This window comes from Ornithorhynchus anatinus, chromosome 1, assembly GCF_004115215.2.
Source record: "Ornithorhynchus anatinus isolate Pmale09 chromosome 1, mOrnAna1.pri.v4, whole genome shotgun sequence".
NCBI lineage: Eukaryota > Metazoa > Chordata > Mammalia > Monotremata > Ornithorhynchidae > Ornithorhynchus > Ornithorhynchus anatinus.
The window spans coordinates 74,697,066-74,721,432 of record NC_041728.1 but is presented as its reverse complement, the minus strand read 5'-3'; the positions used below and the strand labels follow the sequence as shown (position 1 = coordinate 74,721,432).

General features: G+C 39.6%; 1 protein-coding gene across 2 annotated transcripts in view; it reads right to left on the bottom strand.

Moving 5' to 3' along the window:
- Positions 1–24,367, bottom strand: part of PRIM2 (DNA primase subunit 2) — a 227,342-nt gene that overhangs the window by 16,116 nt on the left and 186,859 nt on the right. For both annotated transcript variants that reach the window (XM_029073346.2, XM_029073338.1), the window contains exon 8: positions 9,981–10,047. In XM_029073346.2, coding sequence (XP_028929179.1) covers positions 9,981–10,047 — 67 coding nt within the window. The remainder of the gene's footprint in view (positions 1–9,980; positions 10,048–24,367) is intronic.

Sequence of the window (24,367 nt, the reverse complement as noted above, 5' to 3'; positions counted from 1 at the left end):
CGAGAGAGGAGGAAGGGAGGTCAGAGAGAAGGCTGACACAGTAGTCTAGCCGGGATATAACGAGAGCCCGTAACAGTAAGGTAGCCATTTGGGTGGAGAGGAAAGGGCGGATCTTGGCGATATTGTAGAGGTGAAACTGGCAGGTCTTGGTAACGGATAGGATGTGTGGGGTGAACGAGAGGGACGAGTCAAGGATGACACCGAGATTGCGGGCCTGCGGGACGGGAAGGATGGTCGTGCCATTCACGGTAATAGAGAAGTCTGGGAGAGGACCGGGTTTGGGAGGGAAGATGAGGAGCTCAGGCTCGCTCATGTTGAGTTTTAAGTGGTGGGCCGACATCCAGGTGGAGACGTCCCGGAGGCAGGAGGAGATGCGAGCCTGAAGGGGGGGAGAGGACAGGGGCGGAGATGTAGATCTGCGTGTCATCTGCGTAGAGATGGTAGTCAAAGCCGTGAGAGCGGATGAGTTCACCGAGGGAGTGAGTGTAAATGGAGAACAGAAGAGGGCCAAGAACTGACCCTTGAGGAACTCCAACAGTTAAAGGATGGGAGGGGGAGGAGGCTCCAGCGTAGGAGACCGAGAATGATCGGCCAGAGAGGTAAGAGGAGAACTAGGAGAGGACAGAGTCCGTGAAGCCAAGGTGAGATAAGGTGATCACCTTGTATTCCCCCAAAGCTTAGAACAGTGCTTTGCACATAGTACGCACTTAACAAATACCACCATTATTATTATTATCAATCTGATATGATAATACCTACAATTATCACTGGTGTACTGCCACCTGTTCCTTCCACATTACTACAATGCTTAAAAGTTCCATGCACTTCCACGATATCAACAGCGTGACTCAGTGGAAACAACATAGGCTTGGGAGTCAGAGGTCATGAGTTCGAATCCTGACTCTGCCATTTCTCAGCTGTGTAACTGTGGGCAAGTCACTTCACTTCTCTGTGCCTCAGTTACCTCATCTGTAAAATGGGGATAAAGACTGTGAGCCCCATGTAGGACAACCTGATTATCCTGTATCTACCCCCACGCTTAGAACAGTGCTCTGCACATAGTAAGCACTTAACAAATACCCACATTTTTATTATATCACTTTTATTTTGTTTGGTACTCTGTGGTTTGTCTTTGTTTTCCTTTTCCATGGCTTTGACAAGCAACAAAAATATCCCCAGCTCTTATATCCAAACCAGTGTCACATAATAATAATAATGTTGGTATGTGTTAAGTGCTTACTATGTGCAGGGCACTGTTCTAAGCACTGGGTTAGATACAGGGTAATCAGGCTGTCCCACGTGGGGCTCACAGTCTTAATCCCCATTTTACAGATGAGGCAACTGAGGCACAGAGAAGTTAAGTGACTTGCCCACAGTCACACAGCTGACAAGTGGCAGAGTCGGGATACGAACCCATGACCCCTGACTCCCAAGCCCGGGCTCTTTCCATTGAGCCACACTGCTTATCCAATAATAGAAAGCAGTAACAGCATTTCTATATACAGTGTTCTTTTGTACTTTCATTTTTAATTTGATATTTGTCAGTGTAACAAATGAAAGCAAAATTAGGTTTTTTTCTTTAAATTATGACACTATTCTAACATTTAAAGTTACCTATTTGGCAAAAAAAAAATAGCATACAGATATGACTTCCATCATACCACTATCCAGGCATGAGCTATGTTTTTATTTTTGCTTGAAGTAATAATAATTCAGAAGATATGTCAAAAGGCAAATTGTCTAAAAAGCTTTAAAATTCTAAATCAGCTCAATTAAAAATATATTCATCATGGAAAAAACATATCATTTTTGGTGTGTGTGTGAGTGTTTAAGGAAACCTGGGACAATTAAATTTTTAGATTATATTTTAGTAGCTTTTTTCCCAATGATTTCTCAATTAAACCATCAGCAATGTTAATTTTCATTATTGCTAAATGTGTTACTTGAGAATCACTCCATTATTTCTCATGTGCTGACAGGCAGCTTTGATAGGAAGACTACACTACTCTCCAGGGTGTAAGACCTCACTGAAGTCAAATTGTCAAGAGGAGGAAGTATCAAAGTCAGCATCAAGCCATTAGTGAGGCAAAGTCTTCGGCACAGAAAAGAATGGCCTTTATTTGCCCTTAGGGTGGGACAAAGTGACAGTCTTAAATCACTCCTTTTAGCCACACCTGCACACACAAATAGAGTATTTGACATTCAGGAGCATCATTTTGAAAACCAAGGACAACTAACATAGTGTGTAGGTGTCAACATCCTTTTCTATGAAAACTTGTATACATACACCCATTCAAGCATGAACAATATGTGCAGTTTTTTTTAGGGTAGAGACCGTTGCAAAAACTCTATTGTACTCTTCCGAGCACACAATAGGGACTCAATGAATACTATCAATAGATATAGGTGTGTGTTATTATTTGTCTAGTAAGTATTCATGTGATGGTTTATTTTTGGATGTTTCTGCACATATTCTTAGATGTGAAAGAGGAAAGAATAATGTATGAAAAATTAAACTTCCTTTTAGACAAAGAATGAATGGAAAGCTAGTCACTGGGAATTTACTCTTAAGTTGATCTAAAAGTGAAGCATTTACCAATATTTTGAAAAAAGAGTTCATAATGAAATTTCAGCATATTTGTAATTTTTACATATTGATGACGATGACGATGATAGCTTTTAAGTGCTTACTATGTGCACTGTTCCAAGCACTGGGGTAGATACAAGGTAATCTGGTTGTCCCACATGGGCCTCACAGTCCAAATCCCCATTTTACAGATGAGGTAACTGAGGCACACCTTAGTATCTTAGAGAAGCAGCAGAGTGGCCTAGTGGAAAGAGCACTGGCTTCAGAGTCAGGAGATCTGGGTTCTAATCCCAGCTCTGCCATGTGCCTGATGTGTGACCTTGGGCAAGCCACTTCACTTCTCTGTGCCTCACTTTCCTCAACTGTAAAATGGGGGAGTCAATACCTGTTCTCCCTCCTAATTAGATTGTGAGCCCCATGTGGGACACCAGTGTTCAGTACACTGCTTGGCACATAGTAAGCGCTATGGAAAAACAAATCAAAAACAGAATCAGATTGTCAGAAGACCTTTTCTGAAAGTGCCCCCTCTCCACAGTATCATCAAAAACTGAATATCTAAACATTTTTTATCTAAATCAAGTCTTTCTCCAAACAAATTAGCTTAGATCATAAAATACAAAGCTTACTTCCAGTGTCTGGCTAACCAGCTTTCTCACATAGTTTACATCCTTTATCTCTACAAGGGCAGGAAAAGTGCAAAACACTGTGCTAAGTGCTGATATATACAAGCAGACCTAAAAGCACTTTTTCCCCTGTTCATCTGATAAAGCCCTAAACTAATAATTTTGCTATGTTTAGTGCACATAAACATAATTTTTTATGATCTTAAGTGATCCCTTGCAGGAAGATCTATGGTAAAAGATGTCATAATATGTAAAATTAGCCTGATTTTTGGAATTTGGTCACCCATTAACTGTTGAGTATAAAGATGGAGTCTGGCTCTGATGTTTCTCACTCAGCCTTGCTGCTCTTGGACAGTACCGATATGAACAAAAGAATTCAGGAGTCTTTGATTGTGCTACCATACGATGACAACTACAATAAAGGTTATTCTGGCACACACGGATGCTGCAGAGTCATCTCCCAAATGACTTATTTCAGCACATGTGAAACTGCCAGCTTTCTGTATTGTTCCACTAGAGGGCAATCAGCATTAGAGAGAACAAGTGACTCAGAAAACAGAAAATTGAACTTTTAATAACTGCAGGTAATTGCAATTTATTTATGAGGGGGTTGCAAAAGGCAATTTTGCCTTCAGGAAAATCTGCTGGCTGACTTTTTTCGGGAATTTTTGAGAAAAACCAGTCAGGCAAATATGTAACTAAAACACTGGGCTAGAGAAAAAGCTTAAATAGGGAGCACGGAGTTACTGCAGAAGCATGATGTCACCTATTTGAGAACAAGATACACACACACACACACACTCCTCCAAAATTTCCTGGAAGTCTTAATCATTCAATTATTTTCTATACTGAACTCCTGTCCACTTTCCTTAGCTTGGCAAGGAGCTGTAGAGATACACCTTTCAAGTAAACCATTTTGGGCATTTTTGAAACATTAAAGCTACTTATTTTAGTGACAAAAGGAATAATTGACATGGTGTTTATTAAGCACACTTTGGGCCAAAAAACTGCACTAAGCAGTGGGGTAGTTATGAGACAAACTGATCAGAGTTCCTGTCCCACCTAGGGATCACAATCTAAGACATAGGATGATGAGAAAACAGGCACTGAGAGCTTCAGTTATAGTCTAAGGGCACAAAGTAATAAAAGGGTTGGCACTGAACTAAGCGCTGAAGAAGATTTAGCATAATCAAGTTGAACACATGAGACTCACAGGCTGAGGGGGAGGGAGAGCAGGTATTTAACCCCATTTTACATATGAGGAAATTGAGGCACAGATAGTGCATGACTTGAAAGTGAAGAGCAGGCAAGTTGCAGAGCTGTATACTAATGGTAGAGGGGAGTAGTGCTTAAGTCTTCTGGGCTCCACTGTGTTTTCTCACAAGGTGCTCCTAAAGCAAATACCTGTGAAATGCTTGGTGCATAACATGAAGAATTCTTACTTGGAAAAAAATCCCACATATTCTCAATATTTTTTAAAAAGAAAAATGTTCCCCCTTTGCTGATGTAGAAATAGCCCTGTCGATGCTAAGCACTGGGGAAGCAGAGCTATATTTCAATATAAAAACATGATTCCTTAGTGTAGTGGTTAGTCTCTGCTATACGGGAGACCGCTATCGATTCCCAATGGAGGAGGAGAGTTTTTTTGAAAGAGAGGCGTGGCTTAGTGGAAAGAGCCCAGGCTTGGAGTCAGAGGTCGTGGGTTCTATCCAATTTCCACTTGTTACTGTGTGACATTGGGGAAATACTTCACTTTCTGTGCCCCAGTTACCTCATCTGGAAAATGGAGAGAGATGTGAACCCCAAGAGGGACAATGATGATTGTATCTACCCCAGTCTTAGAATAGTACTTGGCACATAGAGCTTAATAATACATCATTATTATAACCAGCACTTAGCATAGTGCTCTACACAGTAGCGCTCAATAAATACAATTGATGATTCTGGGTGGTTTGTCCAATGTGAAGTTATTATCAATTGTGGTCTTAGTTTCTGAATGTAGTTATAATTGAGAAAGATTCAGCTGCTGTTGTGCTGAGGAGCACGCTCAGGAAGAGACTATTCTAGTCTGGTTCTGTTTGTTGGGGTCGACAAGTGAGGAAATTTCTGTACCTATGACTCCTGGAGCATTCTGTGAGGTGGATGGGCAAGAAAATCCTGAAAAAGCAGCAGGGAAGGAAGTCACATTGATACAAGAGTAACAGACTCTGGAGTGCTGATCTCCATTAGCTTTTAAGATCTTGGCAGGAACATTTGACCTCTAACATCACTGCCCATCAAGCCACTGATAGCACAGTATACGAGTTACTATACTGTGTACTTTCAATAACTGATGATGCTGATGATATGAGGATGATGAAGCAGAGCAGGATTGTAGTTAGCATAGATTTAGTGCTTGCTAGGCTGGCTGCTCACGTTTATGTTATGTGACTGCTTTGGACTTGATGTTGTTATGATAAAGCACTGAAGCTGATAAATGTTCAAAACATTGTTCACATGTGAAATCTATAACAGGCCTTTGTTACAACTTGAGGCCATGACAAAGCAGAAGCACACTTTTTCTTATAGAATTTATGAGAGTATGAAAATCTTCAAGAGTCGTGATAAAGTTTTTTAGCTGCAGCGCAAAGTTGAATCCTATCAAGACTTAGCTAACTGAGGAGGGACTGCAATATTACTAAAAAATTTCTCTTATTACTTATTTTCATTGACATGCCAAGCAACTAAGTATTTTGATGAAAAGAAGAGAATAATGTTGACTGAAGCTATTCTGAGATTACAGCAGAGGGATATTCAAGAAGTTTTTTTTTATTTCTTTTTTCCAATTTAGGCAGCAATTCCTCATACAATTTAATTAGCATACTTCCTTGGATTAAAAAAATAACATCCATTCATATTAACAGTAAACCCATGAATTAGAGGAAAGATTTTCCAGGAGCATCTGTCTTATGCAAACCACACACAGCTGTTCAATGCTTAGGATAGATTTTCAAAAAATCATTAGATAGGAATTCCAAACTCCCACTGCATTAGAATCCAGGCAATGCTGGATACTTCAGGTGTGACTGTTTTTTGACATCTCTAATTTCATTTATGTCTTCCAAATAATGCACATTAATATGACATATGCAAAAATGAAATATTGTACAGAATATCATTTTCATTTTCAAACACTGGAATGGGAGTCAGGAGACAGACACTTGACTGGTAATATGACTTGGGAACTCTAACTTTGCTATGTATCAGTTTCTAATCTGCAAAATAGGTATCAAATGTTGTTTTCCTCACTTAGAGTAGGAATTTGAGGGACAGGAACAGTGTCTGGTTGGAGCCTCTTGTAACTACCCAGTACTTAGTACTAGTAAGTGCTTAACAACTACCACATTATTATTTAAAAGTTATCAAATAATGTAATCACAGCAATCACATTAGCACAGAAACACAATTCTTATTAGTGAAAACACATGATCTACCACTGTGCTGGGTATGATACAACACTGGCCTACTTCACTAGGCAATATTTACTGCTGTGTGACCTTGGAAAAATCAACTTCTCTATGTTTCAATTTCTTTATCAGTAAAACGGGATTCAATACCTATTGTCCTTTTTTTAACTGCCCCTGTGCTTCACACACTGTAAGTGTTTAACAAATACCATAGTTATTATTATTTTTTATATTCTAACATGCACAGCAGTCCTAATATGGTCAATTATAGTTAAGAAGTGTTAGCCTTGCATCGTCCTGTATGGCACATTTCTGAATATCTTTGACAATCACTCAACTAAAAACTTTTTCTTCACTCCAAAGAAACGCTCTTTTAAATTCTTTTGATACATGAACTTGAATAGTTTGGGGATGAATTGGTTTGATTCTTTTCATTCTCTCTAATGGTAAGATAAGCACTTAGGGAGTCTTCTTGTATTTAGTAGTGTACTTCATTTGAATATTTCTAGGCAAAATGGTTCCTGTACAATGACTCCAGTCAATTTAGAGTGAGCTTTGTTTGTGAAATAACTATAGAAAATTCATTCCTATGAATTACATCATGTTCTCAGTCTTCCAATAATTAGAACTTAGTGCGAGTTGGTTATTGTATACAACTAAAGAAAGACATCTTCTATGTCTCTAGCTGGGTGACCAAAGGATCGAGAGCCACAGGGTTAAGTCTAGAAAGCTCTGTGTCACTCAGATGGATGAGGTGCATTAAGTTTGCTGGGCTGGGCCAAAAATATCAGTTTCATCCACCAGTGCAGCTCCCATTGGTCAAACCTTTATCAGTAGAAATCAATGGGTATCTTCTGTGTTTAGAGCACTTAAGTTCTTGAGTAAAACACATACTGCTTATACTAAGGTTGTCCTGGGAAAATTTTGGACAAAATATAATTTCCTTAAAAAGATTTCAAAATAAAATATCTGTTCCATGAACACCCAGAACATCTATTTACCCATCTCTCTCTTCTTTCTCTGTATATTTAAAAAAATTTTATGGTATTTGTTAATGTGCTTACTATGTGCCACATACTGTACTAAGCACAGGGACAGATACAAGCTAGTTAGATTGGACACAGTCCCTGTTCTTCATGGGGCTAACAGTCTTAATCCCATTTTACAGATGAGGTAACAGGCACAGAGAGTGAAGTGACTTGCACAATGTCACATAGTAGACAAGTGGCAGGGCTGGGATTAGAACCCAGCTCCTCTGATTCCCAGGCCCAGGCTCCGTCCATTAGGCCAAACTGCTGTAGTCCTGGTAAGGACTGGTAGGATGAAGGGTCAGAAGACCAGACTGGGAGGAGCGGGGTTGGGGGGAGAAGAAGAAAGAGTGGTGGTCCCCCAGATTCCATTGATGAGAGGGAAGAATCCTCACTGTATATATGATATATATAGCTGGGTGCTGGGTGAATGTGTGTGTATATTATAATTAAATATATATTGCATATGTTAAACATAGCTGAGCAACTGAGTCTATATTATGTGTGTGTGTATGTATGTATACACAAGCATATATATGTGGGTATTATATATACACAGCTTTTATTTCTTAGGATGTGAATTGGCATAAGTGTGATTCCTTCTGTTTGACAAACTCTAATTGCAATTTTACCAGGTGTTAGCATTATCTATAAATTGAATTCTAGTCTACTCATCTACTTTCAGGATTTATTTTGATAATTGGGGAAAGGGAAATGATGGCAGAAACACAGATGGGAAAATGTTCTAATTCAGTTTCTTAAATTATTTTGACAAAGTCCAGTCTTGACTCTGGACAGCTACTCATTTGCAGGGAAAAGCTGTGTTCATGACTGCTCAATTACGAATAAATCTGCAATAAATCTAGCTCACATAAGTTATTTAAGGCAATAGCCAATTACCTATTGAGCTAAATTCTCCCCTTTGTTCCCGTCACTCCTTTGTAATAAATTACCAACTACAGAAGTAGCGGACATCTTGCAGGCAGTTCCCTAAGGTCTGGTTCAGTGCAGCAAGCCTTCCTGAGTATTTAACTTACCACAAGGAAGTGACTTAAATGCTCAAGAGGTGCTCTCTACTGAGTCATTTCTATCTTCCTTTGAATGGGTAGGCATTTCACATGCATTTAATCAGCAATTTTAATACACTTGTTCTCCTTCTCCTCTTAGTAATCATAAATGAAAATGGTGAATAAGACCAAAATGAATACTGAACTGAGTGATACTGAATACTGAACCTACAGAGATAATGGACTTAAATTATCCAGTACATGTAAATCAATATTTAGTTTCCTTTTCAAATTTATCATTAATAGAATCTACCAATTTGAGCCACAACACTGCTGAGTTAGATTTTAGTAATAAAAATGAAAATTATATTTTTCAAAGATAGGCAGCCAAAGAGAGACTAAAAAAAAAAAGGCTGAAAGTCATATCGCAATGTTATTTTACAGTACAGTAAGTGTCAAACCATACATATCACCTGCCACCTCACACACTGGAGCCTCGGACAAAGTAATAAAATGGGAATATGTTTCGTTTCATAAAAATAAAAAGCAACTTCAGTTGGTGCATATCACATGCAGTAGCCTGCCATGGTTGCTTAGCAACCACTTGTGAGTGAACTCCATAGAGGATGGAAGCTTGAAATGAATGTACAGTATGTGCAAGTTTGAAAGCCTGAAGAATTGTCAGTAGTTAATCTTATATTCTGGGTTGGCCATGGTGAAGGGGGAGGAGAATATTTCTGTGAAGTAGTAACATTTGATAACAACTAATATTTGACAAGCACTGACAGTGAATTAAAGCCAACATTAAAGCAGATCCTGGTCAACAGTTTCATGGAAACTATGAGCGAAAGCATTTATGCAAAATGATTCAAGATATTTTCCTTTTGTTGTACTTTCCTCCAAGCACTTAGCACAGTACTTCACACTCAGTAGGTGCTCAATAAATACTATCAATTAAGGTGGTGTCATAGAAATATCAAGAACTAGAGAATGAATACATCTTTTTCCAGATTCTTCCTAAACCTAACCAACAGTCTCCTCCATTTTACTTTTGCCATTTAATTTTCATGTTTACATTGCATTAAAATTATGTTTCACACAGAAAGGAAAATAAAAGCAGGATATTAAAAATACTAGATGGCTACAGGATCCTGCTAATTCTCACACAATGGAAAAAACTCCCTCCATTTCGGATTTTGAGTTCGCTCATTGCTTATGAGGAGAAAAAGTTTTACCTCTTCTAAATGCAATTCCCTTATCTTCTAAATTAGCTTATGCTTTCACATTACCTGAGATGATTAAGCAGAGGCTGTAGTCTTTCATCAGATTGTACAGCAGGCAGTGACCGGGTGTTAGCTGCAAAAAAAAAGTAAATTTTGATAAATTATTTTTTACCACAATCAGTATTAACAATACTTATTCAAAATACTGCATGCTACTAGATGTCTGGGAATTAGACAAATGAAACAGAGGCACAAGGAGTTTATAGTTGAATGGTGAATCATTCAATGATATTCATTTAGAGAAGCAGCGTGGCTCAGTGGAAAGAGCCGGGCTTGAGAGTCAGAGGTCATGAGTTCGAATTCCGCTCTGCCACTTGTCAGCTGTGTGACTGTGGGCAAGTCACTTCACTTCTCAGGGCCTCAGTTCCTCATCTGTAAATGGGGGTGAAGACTGTGAGCCTCACGTGGGACAACCTGATTCTCCTGTATCTACCTAGCGCTTAGAACAGTGCTCTGCACATAGTAAGCACTTAACAAATACAACATGATGATGAAAGTACAACAAAATGGGTAGACATGTGAAGGTAAGCATGCTGATGAATGTTCAATAACTGAATAAACAAGATTAGCAAAATGATTGGTAAAAATACTAGATTTTAGGTCTTCTTATGAGAGTATATTTTCCATCACTTATTCTGTGTATATATAAACAAATATATACAAACTTCTATATATATTTATACTTATGGAGAGAACAAAAGAGACCATACGAAAGGCATGCTGTCAATGAATTAATCAGCAGTATTTATTGAGTGCTTACTAGCTCACTGTGAGCAGGGATTGTCACGGTTTACTGTTATACTGTTCTTTCCCAAGCAGTACACTTTAGTACAGTGGTCTGCACACAGTAAGCGCTTAATAATACAATTGAATGAACTGAATGAATGAATGAATATGTGCAGAGCACTGCACTAAGAGCTTGGAAGAGTACCATACAAGGTGGTAGATATGATCCCTGCCCACAGGGAGCTTACAATCCTGAGGAGGAGCTTACAGTCCATAGTCCGTCCCTGATGTCAAAGTTGACACTGCCGACATCAGGTCCTGTTCGTTGTACACGTGAGTGTGACTGGAAAGAATTAATGTGTGATTGACTCTGTCTTCCTCCTAATTTATAAATATGGTAAAGTCCTAATTGCACAAACTTTTTTTTCCCTCACATCGAGTCTGGGTCTGTTTTCGATTCTGGGACTTGATACTCAATCTTCACAGAAACTCTGCTCAAGATTACAATTCCACTGCCAATTTTGCCCTCCAGCTTGTCTGGCTGCAGCCACTCGTCCTACTCCAATATAAACAGGTGAGCTTCTTTTACGTTAGTATTTGTCTTTTAGGCTGTCTGTATGTGTTACATTTACTACCATTTGCCTTCCAAAAATTTCCCTCTAAATCCCAAACTTTTCCCTAGTAATCCAGGTGGACCCCTCATCCATAATTTTATCCAAACCCTTCTTGAACCTCCTGATATTCATCTACATAACTTTCTAGGATTAATCATGCCCTTACCATTCACTTTCTGACGAATTATATTCTTCAAACCTATCACTCAAGCTTCAGGGTAAATCCTCTCATGATGGAGTACTTAATAGCGACAACTATGAGTCTGCTCTGGTCACAGTCTTTATGCTTCTGAAATCTTAAATCTGGTTCTTCTCAGTCCTGAAGGCAAACCAAATCAAGAGTCCCTACTCATTCCGAAGCTTTCCATTCCTGATTATCTTGGTTGATCATCTTGGTATTTTATGGGCTTCAGTTACTCATCTGCAAAATAGGGATTAAGACTGTAATCGCATGTGGAATCCAGACTGTGTCCAACTGATGACTTTGTATCTACTCTAGCGCTTAAAACAGTGATTGAGCATAGTAAGCACTCAAAAAAAATAAAAGAAGGACTAAATTTACAAAGTCATCTTCAATACCTGAAAGGCTAGGAAGACTCCAGCACTATCGTATTAATCTCAGTTGAAAGGGTGACGAGACTGAATGATGTGATTTGTTGCTATAAGAAATAGTTCTAGGACAGGAGTCAGTGCTTCATACAGATCCATGCTCCCAGCAGTCTCTACTGCTGGAGTTGTTAGTGACTGCTTTAAAAAAAAAAAAAAAAGCTGCTCTCTAGAATGTCTTTCTGGCACGGTTTGATGTGCCAGAGAGCTCACATGGTGTGTTACTTGGAAGGTGACTGACAACGGACACCCTGAGGGGAGTTTATTGCAGATGATAAAAACAGAAATTACATTGATGGTGGTTAACATTTACTGAGCATATTCTAGTGGCAGGTGCCAACGCATATCCATGCAGCAATCAACAAGCATTGATTGAGCACCAACAGGGAACAGCAGACCACACATTTTCTGGCATCAAAATTGCTCAAACCGCTCACAACCTAGTACAAACAATTTAGCTCAATGCAGCCCTGATAATTTTCCATGTTTAATTTTCACTTTGATTTTTTTTTCCAATTTCTACTCTCTTGTTTCATTTTCTATTTTTTCCCTAAAATCAGAGAGTTGGCATGGATACCATGAAGACGTGCAGTTACTAAATAGGGTGAAATTAAAGTTTTCATCCAACTTGGTTATATCGGAAGACTTATAGATGAGAGAAAAATCAACCCTCATTTAGATAAAAGAATATTTTATACACTTAAATAAGAATGCAAACTTGCAGTTTGAGCAGGACTGTCTGCAGCAAGTGTAATCAATGTGGTATAAAGATCAACTTCAGCAAGTCTTATAATGAGCCTAACTTTTTCCCTTCATTAGGTTATTTACAATGAATGGCTTTGTGCCTCATCTTGTTGTCAAGCAGGAAAGAAAAATAGACTTACACAGTTGAATTACAGATAATGGCAATTTTCAGACTTCGGAAGCGTGGCCGTTGGAAAACCATGATGGAGCAGGGGGTGTATTTTAATTATACTTCAAGTAGCCATCCGACTGTCCCAGATTTGCCAGTTCCGGGCTACATCTGTGGGTGGCTGTGAATATGGCCACCTCGAAGAGCAACGCCAGAATCAATTCTCCACTGAACTCAAGAGTAATTTCTGAATCCAGAAGAGCAACTAAAGGAGAGTATTCCAGCCACTCACAGCTTTAGGGGTGCAGTTTTGGAACTGCAGTTATAGGGGGATGATTCAGGGTTCCCGTGGAAGAATTTCTGTAAAGTTACAAGAGATTCATAAAAATGTCACTGGCAGGACGGCACTTTAGATGATATGGCACATAAACAACAATTTCATACAGCATCTGAGTACTGTTATAATGAGTCACCCAGGAAGTAAGTGATTTGTACTCTGAAGCCAGTGGCCAACTCAGGAGTGGAACAGAACAGGATTTGGATGGAGGGACAGGACGGGAACCTGAGGCTACTACAACTTCTTGTAAAATTGAGTTTCTTCTCAAGGTTTTTTTTCAGCAGTATCATCTCTGGTTATCATCAGTATCCTACCTCTAGTTCTCCTCCTATCTCTCTGGCGCTCATTTGCAGTTTTTCACAGGTTTCTCCTCTGCTCTCACACCCTAACTGTGGGAGTGCCTCAAGGTTCAGTTCTAGGTCCCCTTCAATTAGTCAACTGTATTTACTGAGAACATTTATTATGTGAGAGCACAATACAAAGAGTTAGCACACACATTCTCTGCTCATAAAGAACCCTTCTATTCTCCATCTACACCCACTCCCTTGGAGAACCATTCACTTCCATGGCTTCAACTACATCTCTGTTAGGAGATTCCTAAATCTACATCTCCAACTCTCATATCTCTCTCTCTCTGCAGTCTTGCATTTCTCCGGCCTTCAAGACATCTCTACTTGGATGCCTGCAGTCACTTCAAACTTAAAATGTCCAAAAGAGAACTCCTTATCTTCTAACCCAACACTGTCTCCCTGACTTTCCTGCAATTGTAGACCATACCACCCTCTCCCTGTGGCTTAAGTCCATAACTTAGTGTTATCCTTTACTCACCTAAAGTTCATTAGTGAGCAATTGTGGACAGAAGTAGGAGCTAAAGAAACATGGTGCCAGCCCTCAATTACACAAAAACTGAATACTACATCAGCACTGTAACGTGTGTTCTTATTTCCAAGATCGCTGTGAACAGGAAGCTCTAGTTATAGCTTGCATTTCCAGGGTTGTTCCTTTTCTATTCTCTTTAGTCACACTAGAGGAGACTCCTGGCTCCTAATTCTGACTTTTTAGTGCATTTCAGGGTAACAAAGTGGCTACGTCTCCAAATTCTAGGCTGGGAAACAATAAATATGTTTCTATCAGTGAAATGCTCTTCCAATGAGGGAATCAATGGATAATAATGTTGGTATTTGTTAAGCGCTTACTATGTGCCGAGCACTGTTCTAAGCGCTGGGGTAGACAAAGGGGAATCAGGTTGTCCCACGTGGGGCTCACAGTCTTAATCCCATTTTACAGATGAGGGAACTGAGGCACAGAGAAGTTAAGTGACTTGCCCACAGTCACACGCGACAGTGGAAGCTGGGATTCGAACTCATGAGCCCTGACTCCAAAGCCCGTGCTCTTTCCACTGAGCCACGCTGCTTCTCTGGATGACATCTGAGATTCTGGGGGGAGTTTTCTGTAGTCACAATTAATATGATTTTCACTAGAGAAGCAGCGTGACTTAATGGAAAGAGCACGGGCTTGGGAGTCAGAGAACGTGGGTTCTAATCCCAGCTCCACCATTTGCTGCTGTATGACTTGGGCAAGTCACTTAACTTTCTGTGCTTGGAGATTTAAAACTATGAGCCCCAAGTGGGACAACCTCATGAGCTTGTATCTACCCAGTGATTAGAACAGTGCTTGGCACATAGTAAGCGTTAACCAATACCATTTTTTTTTTACAAATTGCTACAATTACAGAAGGTCTGGTTTTTAATTCTTAAAATAACCAACTTTGGTTTGCAAAATAACCTGTATATCATTCAAAAAAGTAATAATAATGATAATTGTAGCTGGCTCTGTAGTCCAAGTACAATGGAGAAAGCAAATGGGAGATAGCCACAGATCATTCAGTTCCAAAGAAACTTTGAGGATAAATTAGTCAGTTGGGTTATCACATGAAATATGGTTCCCTATGGAATAGGAGAGAAAGTCACAAAAATTTTAACATATTATATGAATACAATAAGTAAAGGATCACAGTGAAACTGAATTAAATATGTCTGCAAATGATAAATGTCAACTAAGTCAGGGTATAGATTTGTCTCATTTTACTTGTGAGATGAAAATGACCTTACAATATAATCCATTTCTTAAAATCTGAATGTAGACATAGAAAAAAGCACAAGTTTTACATTCAAATGTGAAAATAAAAGCACTGTTTATAGCATTTTCTTGAGATTAAATGTACTTTTTTATTTTCTTTAATTTTTCATGTTGTCTTATGATGGATGATGTAATGGCTCTCCTGAATAATAGCTGGAATTTGGGGGGGGGGGGGGAAGCATGACTCAAGTGCTTGGAAATGATGACATGGGGGCTGGCTTCACTTTAAAATAAATCTTCAGTTTGAACTGCTCACCAAGTGGCTAAATTAAAACATAAAAATGACAGGAAACAATGCTTACTGGGAAAATTGCTCAATTTGTTCTTTGGTGCTTTTACCCTCTACAGCTCACTTCAGTTTCTTCGTAAAACTCAAGAGAAATGACAATATACCTAATATCAAGCTGCACTAAAAAATTCCAAGATGGAGAAATCCAGAAAAAAGTTAACCCTTTCATGTGTAGAAATCACTATGCTCACATAACACACAATATTAATAGGTTCGTCATTATGCTTGAAGAAGAGGTCACTGGAGGTGTGTTCACCTATGGGTGGGTGTTTGGGAGGGTGAAGGAAGAGACCCATGCATCGCACAATCCCAACCACATTGTTCTCACACAAAAATTGCCTTTTTATGTTGTTGGCAAATTTTGTTGAGAGTCTTGCTAATGACCCTTAAGAAATGTTACTATTTGAATAAGGTGCCTTCTCCATTATAATATGGCATGGTAATCCAACTGTGACAATTGGCTCTAAATTTTCAGCTGAGATACAACATTGTCTGAGGCTGAATCCTTAATACTTCACCTGTCTTGTTTTGGTTTCCTATTTCAGCTCCCTACATAGCACTTGTAGGAGTATCTTCACGTCCATTTTCCTCACACCTTGCCAGTGCAGCTGAGTGAAGGTGAGAATAGCTTCAGTGCTACGAGACTGACTTCATGATTTGTGATCCTGTGTTGTCTTTTAATTCTGATTGAAGAGAGGCTCTAGATTACACTGAGGATACTGGATTCACATGTTGCATTTGTGGAGATCCACATATTGCAGTCATAATGAGGTTGAGAAGGGCTTCTTCATTAGTTGATCCATAAGTACTCCAGCTAGGATCTTGCTAGCAATGGTAAGAATGAGCTGCCTTGAAACAGATTCAATCTGATCCTTCTCCTTTATTCTGAAGCGGGCGATGAGGTGGTACTGAGTTCTTGGGACTTTTCCTCAGTGATTCCATATGTCGAAAGGACCTTGTGTCAATTTTTAAACATATGTCCTCTCCATACTTATAGTGCTCAGGTCCAATGTGCTTTGGACATTTTTCATGGTTCCTGATCCTGCAGTGACTTGTTGCAAGTTTAATAAATTGCCATTTCACTGCCCGTTGGAATAGAATATTTATTTGAGAGAATATGAGTTACTGTTGTCATTTCTTCAAGAATCCTTTCTTGTCTGTTAATGAAGGCTGGCAAGTCATATTTCAATCTTCCAGATGGCTGTGATAAGCCAGTTTACAGGTGCCTACCAACATTTTAAAATTCATGGTTTCATGGTGGTCGTGTATGGCTCAGGGACCTACAATCTCTGTGATATTCCTATTACCTTATTCATGCATTATTCATGTCACATAACATATAACAGGAAAGGATTCCTTGTAAAACCTGATTTTCTGTCTCAGTTCATTGACGTGTTGTGAGATATTTGTTGGATGTGCCTTTTATTGTGTCCATCTGAGGTCATTTGGCTTTGGAACCTAATCTTGGTGACAAAGCTCAGCCTTCCTTACCCAGTTTCTGGGCAGCTTGTCTGGTAGTCAGTTATTTACAAAAAAATATCATTTGTGGTATATATTCTGGATCCCAATTTGAATTTTCTGTTTTAACAGGGATGCTATAATATTATTTCAGAGCTCTTTGATGATATTTTTACTCTTCAAAAACAATGTTTAGCAGTCGGTGATTTGGGGGCCACTTTTTCATGCAAGTGGGTTGTATAGTCAGTGTGACTTGAAGCATATCAAAGGATGGGCCATACTGCAATCTTTTCCACATATGGTCTCTATGATCTGTATATTCCTCAGGTATCTCTGCCACACAATGACAAAGTCAATGGAGATGTCACTGTTCAGATCAGGGATGCATGCAGAATGCTTTTTTTTGTTTATTAGAAGAAATATGGTGACTTCACTACTTCAATACCAGGAAAAATGCAACTTTTTCCCACTCTCTTAATGGGTGATTCCCCCTGACAGAAATTTTTTCAGATATATAATTTTTTATGTTTTAGACTTTTAGTTGCTCTTTAGGTCCCCTTTCAGTAACCTGGCAAAGCAAAAGAGCCAGCAATTTAAATACCCATTCCTAAAACCAGAAATGGCTTATACCCACCTCCCAAAATCTTACATTTCATTATAAGTGAAGACTATGGCATATTTACATTTATGTGTTCAGTTGTATGCACAAGTAGGTACATTTTTTATAAATCAATAAACTTTTAAAACCAAAGAATTAATAGCAGTAACTTCTGTTTCATTCTCCACACTACTTTATTTAAGTGAATATTATGGTACCAAAGGAAAGAGCTTTTAACGAACAAGGTCTGCTTCACCAGAAGTAGAGTTTTTATTACCAGGACTAAGACAGATGCCAAGTGGAAATTAACTTTTACAAGCAGCTGCTGTCTTAATGTCATTGATCTTTAACAGCTGAGAAACCCTACATCTTTCTAGCTCCAGTTTTTATAATAGCAACTGATCCCCATTCCAAATCCCACACTGTGATATTCCATATTGTATCCACCCCAAATTCCGAAACTAAATTTGCTCCTCAGCTCGATGTTTTCTCACTAGCCCAGACTGAGATAAATGTGTTGTTACTACGCTGTAGCTTCATCCGCACAAAGCAAGGTACATGGAGATTACCCTATCAGCTGAAAGCAAACATGATATGTGATATGTAAGATTGAAAAATTGCTGTGACCTTGTCAAGCAAAAAGCCTAGCTTCCATTTGAACTATAAACATGCTCAAGTAGTTTAATTTACAGAGAATATTAAATGGGCCAGAGTTAACAAGATATTTTCCAGTTCAGAGATCCAGATGATGTGGAGGACTGACAAAAGCAAACTCAGACAGCACTTTGCAGACATCCCACTTCTGATTTCATATCAAGAAACCTCTGGTGTGAGAAGTAGCTTGTTATACAAAAGCCAGCCGAAGTCCCTCTCCAATATTTTATCATTTAAAAAGCAAGGACTTGGCGTTAAAAGAAAGTCATTTTGTTCTATACAATAATAAACATATATGGATCACTGAGCTGTTTCCTACTGACATGTCATTTTATGGCACTAATCTCCCCAAAATTTCAACTCCATACTCATGTCCTGAATCAAATAAATGGTACTTATTTGAATGCTTACTGTGAACACAGCACTGTACTAAGCAGTTTGGGAGAGTACAATATAACAGAGTTGGTAGACACATTTCCTGCCCACCAAGAGTTAAGAGTCTAGAGGGGAAGATTGGACATTAATATAAATTACAAATATATACATAAATGCTGTGGGGCTGAGAGTGGCATGGACTATGAATTACTTAAAGGGTACACACCCAACATAGGCAACACAGAGGGAGGGAACTGAGCAAGGAAATGAGAACTTCATTGGGAAAGATCTTTTGGGGGAGATGTCATTTTCAATAAGGCTTTGAAGTTGTGGAGAGTGGTGATCTGTTGTGTTTGAAAGAAAGGGAGTTCCAAGCCAGGAGAAGGAACATGGGCAAAGGGCTGGCAGCAAGATAGATGAGATTAAGGTACAGTGAGTAGATTGGCTTTGGAAGAGTAAAGACTGCAGGCCAGGTTGTAGTAGGAAATTCAGGTTTTTAAGGTAGAAGGGGGCAAGCTGATTGAATGTTTTACAGCTGATAAGGAGTTTTCTGTTAGATGAATTCTTTTAGTTCAACCTTCACAACATTACTAAAATCCACCCTTTCCTCACCATCCAAACTGCTACCAAGTTCACCCAAGCATTTAATCTATCCCGCTTCGATTACCAAGGTGATCTTTTACTGTAATATTGTCAAAGCTCTTACATACTTTTTTTTGGGTTTATCAATCAATCAGTGGCACTTTGAGTGCTGACTTTGTGTGGGCACTGTACTGTGCACCGGGGAGAGTACAACAGAATTAGCAGACACAAGACCTGCTTACAGGAACTTTACAATCTTAGAGGGAGACAGGTACTTTAAAAAAAAATCACAGGTAGGAGGAATTAATAGACTATTAAGATATGACCATATATGCTATGGCTGATGTGGAGAAGATAAGGGGTTGGCAGAACTGGGGGCTAGGAGAAAAGAAGCATGGGATGATTAAAATGAAAGTAGGAAGTAGAAAAAGGCAACAAAATTCCACAGAAATCAGTCCAGAGAATCATTATAGTTCAGCAACTAGAAGACATATGTGTGAAAGATATCAATGACAGGGTCTTCAAATTTTGCAGAGGTGTTGATGGAAGGGATGAGATGGGGGAAGTAGCATCGGTAGTGAGAAGCACAATCCAGAAATCATTACATTTTTTGGATTCCCTTGTGTGCAAGAGGGCAGCCACGAGCACATGCACAAGCCCTATGTCTACCCCAGCGCTTAGAACAGTGCTCGGCACATAGTAAGCGCTTAACAAATACCAACATTATTATTAAGATGCATACAATGTGGAAGTGATTGTCCGTCACTCATCAGCCTTATCACCCACACTTACACATACTGATAAAATCTTTTCACCTGCTCTCCCATCTTCAAATCCTGAGCGGATATATATGTATCAGATAGCCTAAAACAGAACCTTGCCGATTTTAACTGTTCTTTTTCTTGGAAATTTTGGCATGGTTCCCTTTCTTTCTATTTCTTTCATGGTATTTTATTCCTTTCCTCCCTCAAAATACTGAAATGAGCTTCTATAAAGTGAAGGTCAACTACTTTAAGCTTATACAAAAAGACTTGTTTCAATTAATTTGCTACATTTACTTTCTTTAAATCACTTCAAAGATATAGAACATTTGCATGAAACAAATGCAAAGTATTACATCAAAAAAAATCTTAAACTGTAAATAAAAAGCTATATGCACTTTTTATTAATACAAGGAAGCAGGCTGGGAGTCAGAGGGCCTGGGGTTCCAATCTCAACTGTCACTTGTCTTCTGTGTTTCCTTGGGCAAATCACTTAATTTCTGTGTCTCAGTTTCCTCAATTGTTAAATGGAGATTCAATATCTGTTCTCCCTTCTGCCTAGACTGTGAATCCAATATAGGACAGGGACTGTGTCTAACCTAATTAATTTCTACCTCCCAGCGCTTAGAACAGTATTCGACACATAGTTATATATGCACTTAAATACAATAATTGTAATAATAATTTTACAAGATCATTAAAAAACTCTCACTCAAACCATCTAGCCAAGCAAGCTCTGCTGCCCTGACTCATTGATCTCCAAATTGGAAGGCAGGAGACTGGATAAGAGGATGTGAATCAATCAATCATTTACTGAGTGTGTACTGTGTGCAGAGTACTGTACTAAGCACTTGGAAGTACAATAACAATACAACACAGTTGGTAGACATATTCCCTGCCCATAATGAGCTTACAGTCTAGAGGGGGAGAAAGACTTCAATATAAATAAATTACAGATATGTACGTAAGTGCTTTGGGGCTGAGGTGGGGGGTGAATAAAGGCAGCAGATCAGGGTGATGCAGAAGGAAGTGGGAGATGAGGAAATGAAGGCTTAGTCGGGAAAGATCTCTTGTGGAGATGTGCCTTTAATAAGGCTTTGAAGGTGACCTGTGAACTGCAAAATGTGAAATGCTCAGGGCAAACCATCATCCTTAAGGAAAAAGAAGTCAAGTACAGCCCTACTCGTGGTGGAACATTCCATATCTAATTTCAAAAATGTCCTACATCCTCGTGAGTTTCAGGATAATGGTCACCATCGAAGGGGCAACCACATCACTTCACAGCACCTGCATGTACAGCCCCATTGCTGCCTGTACTCTTTACCCTAAATTGGGACAGGGATTGGAAAAGGTGTCTCTGAAAACTGCTTGCCTCACCAAAACTGCACTTTGATCACTAGTCCAATGCAACTGGTAAATTATTCGAATTAAAGAAAACAAGACCAAGAGAAAAAAGCCCATTGTTGGGCAGGGATTGTCTCTATCTGTTGCCAAACTGTACATTCCAAGCACTTAGTTCAGTGCTCTGCACACAGTAAGCACTCAATAAATACAACTGAATGAATGAAAAAAGGCTTTACTAAGAAAATGGCCTACATAAGGACACACTATATGACAATCAAACAGTCATCAGTCTAAAAAAAAAAAAAAAGGACAGCTTTAATGGTACTTGAACTGGCCGGGTACAGTGTCGACATCACACCAGTATGCAAGACTTGGTAATGGGATAAAACTAAGCTTAATTCACAGCAGCTGCCTAGGTGGGACTTGTGAGAAGAACCAACAACAAGAAGATGCCCTAAGGCTGCACATAGTTGTGCTGAAATGGGAAAACTGAGAGCAAGAGAACAAAGGAAACATTTTTTGTTTAAGAATTCAATAAAATAATGCTCAGACATGGCACTTTGTAAATCAAGAAAGGAGAGGTTGTTTTGAGCAGAAGCTTCACAAAATCAGGAGAAAAGGAGGCAAAAATGAAATCAGGGGCCAGGCATTGACAACAAATGTGACAGTGGAACAAGGGACAGCCTTAGTGACTGCCAAATCAGGTCGGAGACACCAAATTGGCCTTTACAGTCTCCGTCTCCCTCTCTCTCTCTCTCTCACACACACCCACACACGAGAATTTCACTACTGGGGGCATCTTCGTTTGGTACAAAGGACAACTATGTTTATTTCTATAGAAAGCTATGTATTCTTTGATCTCACCAACACCATTTTAAAAGCTTAAAAGACCTTGACATACATGAGACTGATTGGTTTCCAATGTCATTATTTCATACTTTTTTGGTACAATCAGACCAGTCATGTTTGATGAATGACCAGACATGCAAAGGACAAGCCTGAACAATAGCCATCTGTTATAAATGACATCTTTATGTTTTATTACATTTTCAGGAAAAAAAAATGGAAAGGTAACAAGAGTTCAGAAAGATCCTCCTAGTCTCCCCTCCCCCAACATGATGCAAGATCTCTGTTACAAAGGACAGAGAGCTTTGTCCAAAAATCTTATAAAGGTCAGATGCAATTAATTGCAATCCAGGGATCACAGAGTTTTCAGTTAATCTGGTTTCAATTTTGGGGTTAATCAAATATATTTATTGAGCATTTATTATGTGCAGAGCACTGTATTAAGCACTTGTGAAAGTAATAATAATAATAATGTTGGTATTTGTTAAGTGCTTACTATGTGCAGAGCACTGTTCTAAGCGCTGGGGTAGATACAGGGTAATCAGGTTGCCCCACGTGAGGCTCACAGTTAATCCCCATTTGACAGATGAGGTAACTGAGGCACAGAGAAGTTAAGTGACTTGCCCACTGTCACACAGCTGACAAGTGGCAGAGCCGGGATTCAAACTCATGACCTCTGACTCCCAAGCCCGTGCTCTTTCCACTGAGCCACAGTGCACAAGAAAATTAGCAAACACGTTCCTTGCACATAAGCTTAAAGTCGAGAGGGAGAGATAGATATTAATATGAACAAATAATTTATTCATTCAGTCATATTTAATGAGCCTTCATTATGTTGGGCAAAGCACCGTACTAAGTGCCTGGGAGAGTACATTACAGATACATTTCCTGCCCACAATGAGCTCATGGTCTAGAGGGAAAGACCAGACTTTAACATATAGATGTAAATAAATTACAGATATATACATTCTGTGATGTGGGGCTAGGAGGGAGAATGAATGAAGGGAGCAAGTCAGGGGTGACCGCAGAGAGTGGAAGAAGAGGAGGGCTTACTCAGAGAAGGCTTCTTGGAGGAATGTGCCTTCAATAAGGCTTTTGAAGTAGGGGAGACCAATTATCTGTCAGATATGAGGAGGGAGGGCAATTGCAGGCCAGAAGCAGGACATGGGCGGGAGGTCATCAGCGAGAAAGATGAGATCAAGATACAGTGAGAAGATTAGCATTAGAGGAACCAAGTTCGTGAGCTGGGTTTGTAGTAGGAGCAGTAGCGAGATGAGGTAGGAGGGAGCAAGGTGATTGAGTGCTCAAAGCCAATGGTGAGGAGTTTTTGTTTTGATGGGGAGGTGGATGGAGCAACCACTGGAGGTTCTTGAGGAGTGGGGAAAGTGGTGTGAACGTTTTTGAAGGAAAATGATCCGGGCAGCAGAGTGGGAGTATGGACTGCGGTGGGGAGAGACAGGAGGTCCGAAGGTCAGCAAGACGTGCTGATAAAATAATCACATGGTGATAATAGGATAAGTGCTTGTATCAATGTGGTGGTAGTTTGGAAGGAGAGGAAGGGGTGGATTTTAGAGAAGTCATCAAGGTAGAGCTGACCAGGATTTAATAATGGCTTGAATATGTGGGTTGAATGACATAGAGGAGTCAAACATAATGCCAAGGTTACGGGCTTGTGAGTCAGGATAGGATGATGGGTGCCATCTACAGTGATGGAAAAGTGAGCATGAGGACAGGGATTGGGTGGGAAGATAAGATGTTCACTTTTAGCCATATTAAGTTGAGGTGACAGAAGAACATCTAAGTGTCAGCAAAATGAGTTTTCCAAGGGGGATGGGTGGCAGAGGAGAAGCCCACAAAAGAGACTGAAAATGAGCGGCCAGAGAGATAGGAGGGGAACCAGGAGAGGACAGTGTCCAGTGAAGCCAAGGTTGGAGAAGCAGCGTGGCTCGGTGGAAAGAGCATGGGCTTTGGAGTCAGGGCTCATGAGTTCGAATCCCAGCTCTGCCACTTGTCGGCTGTGTGACTGTGGGCAAGTCACTTAACTTCTCTGTGCCTCAGTTACCTCATCTGTAAAATGGGGATTAAGACTGTGAGCTCCATGTGGGACAACCTGATTCCCCTATGTCTACCCCAGCGCTTAGAACAGTGCTCTCGGCACATAGTAAGCCGCTTAACAAATACCAAACATTATTATTATTATTATTATAATGC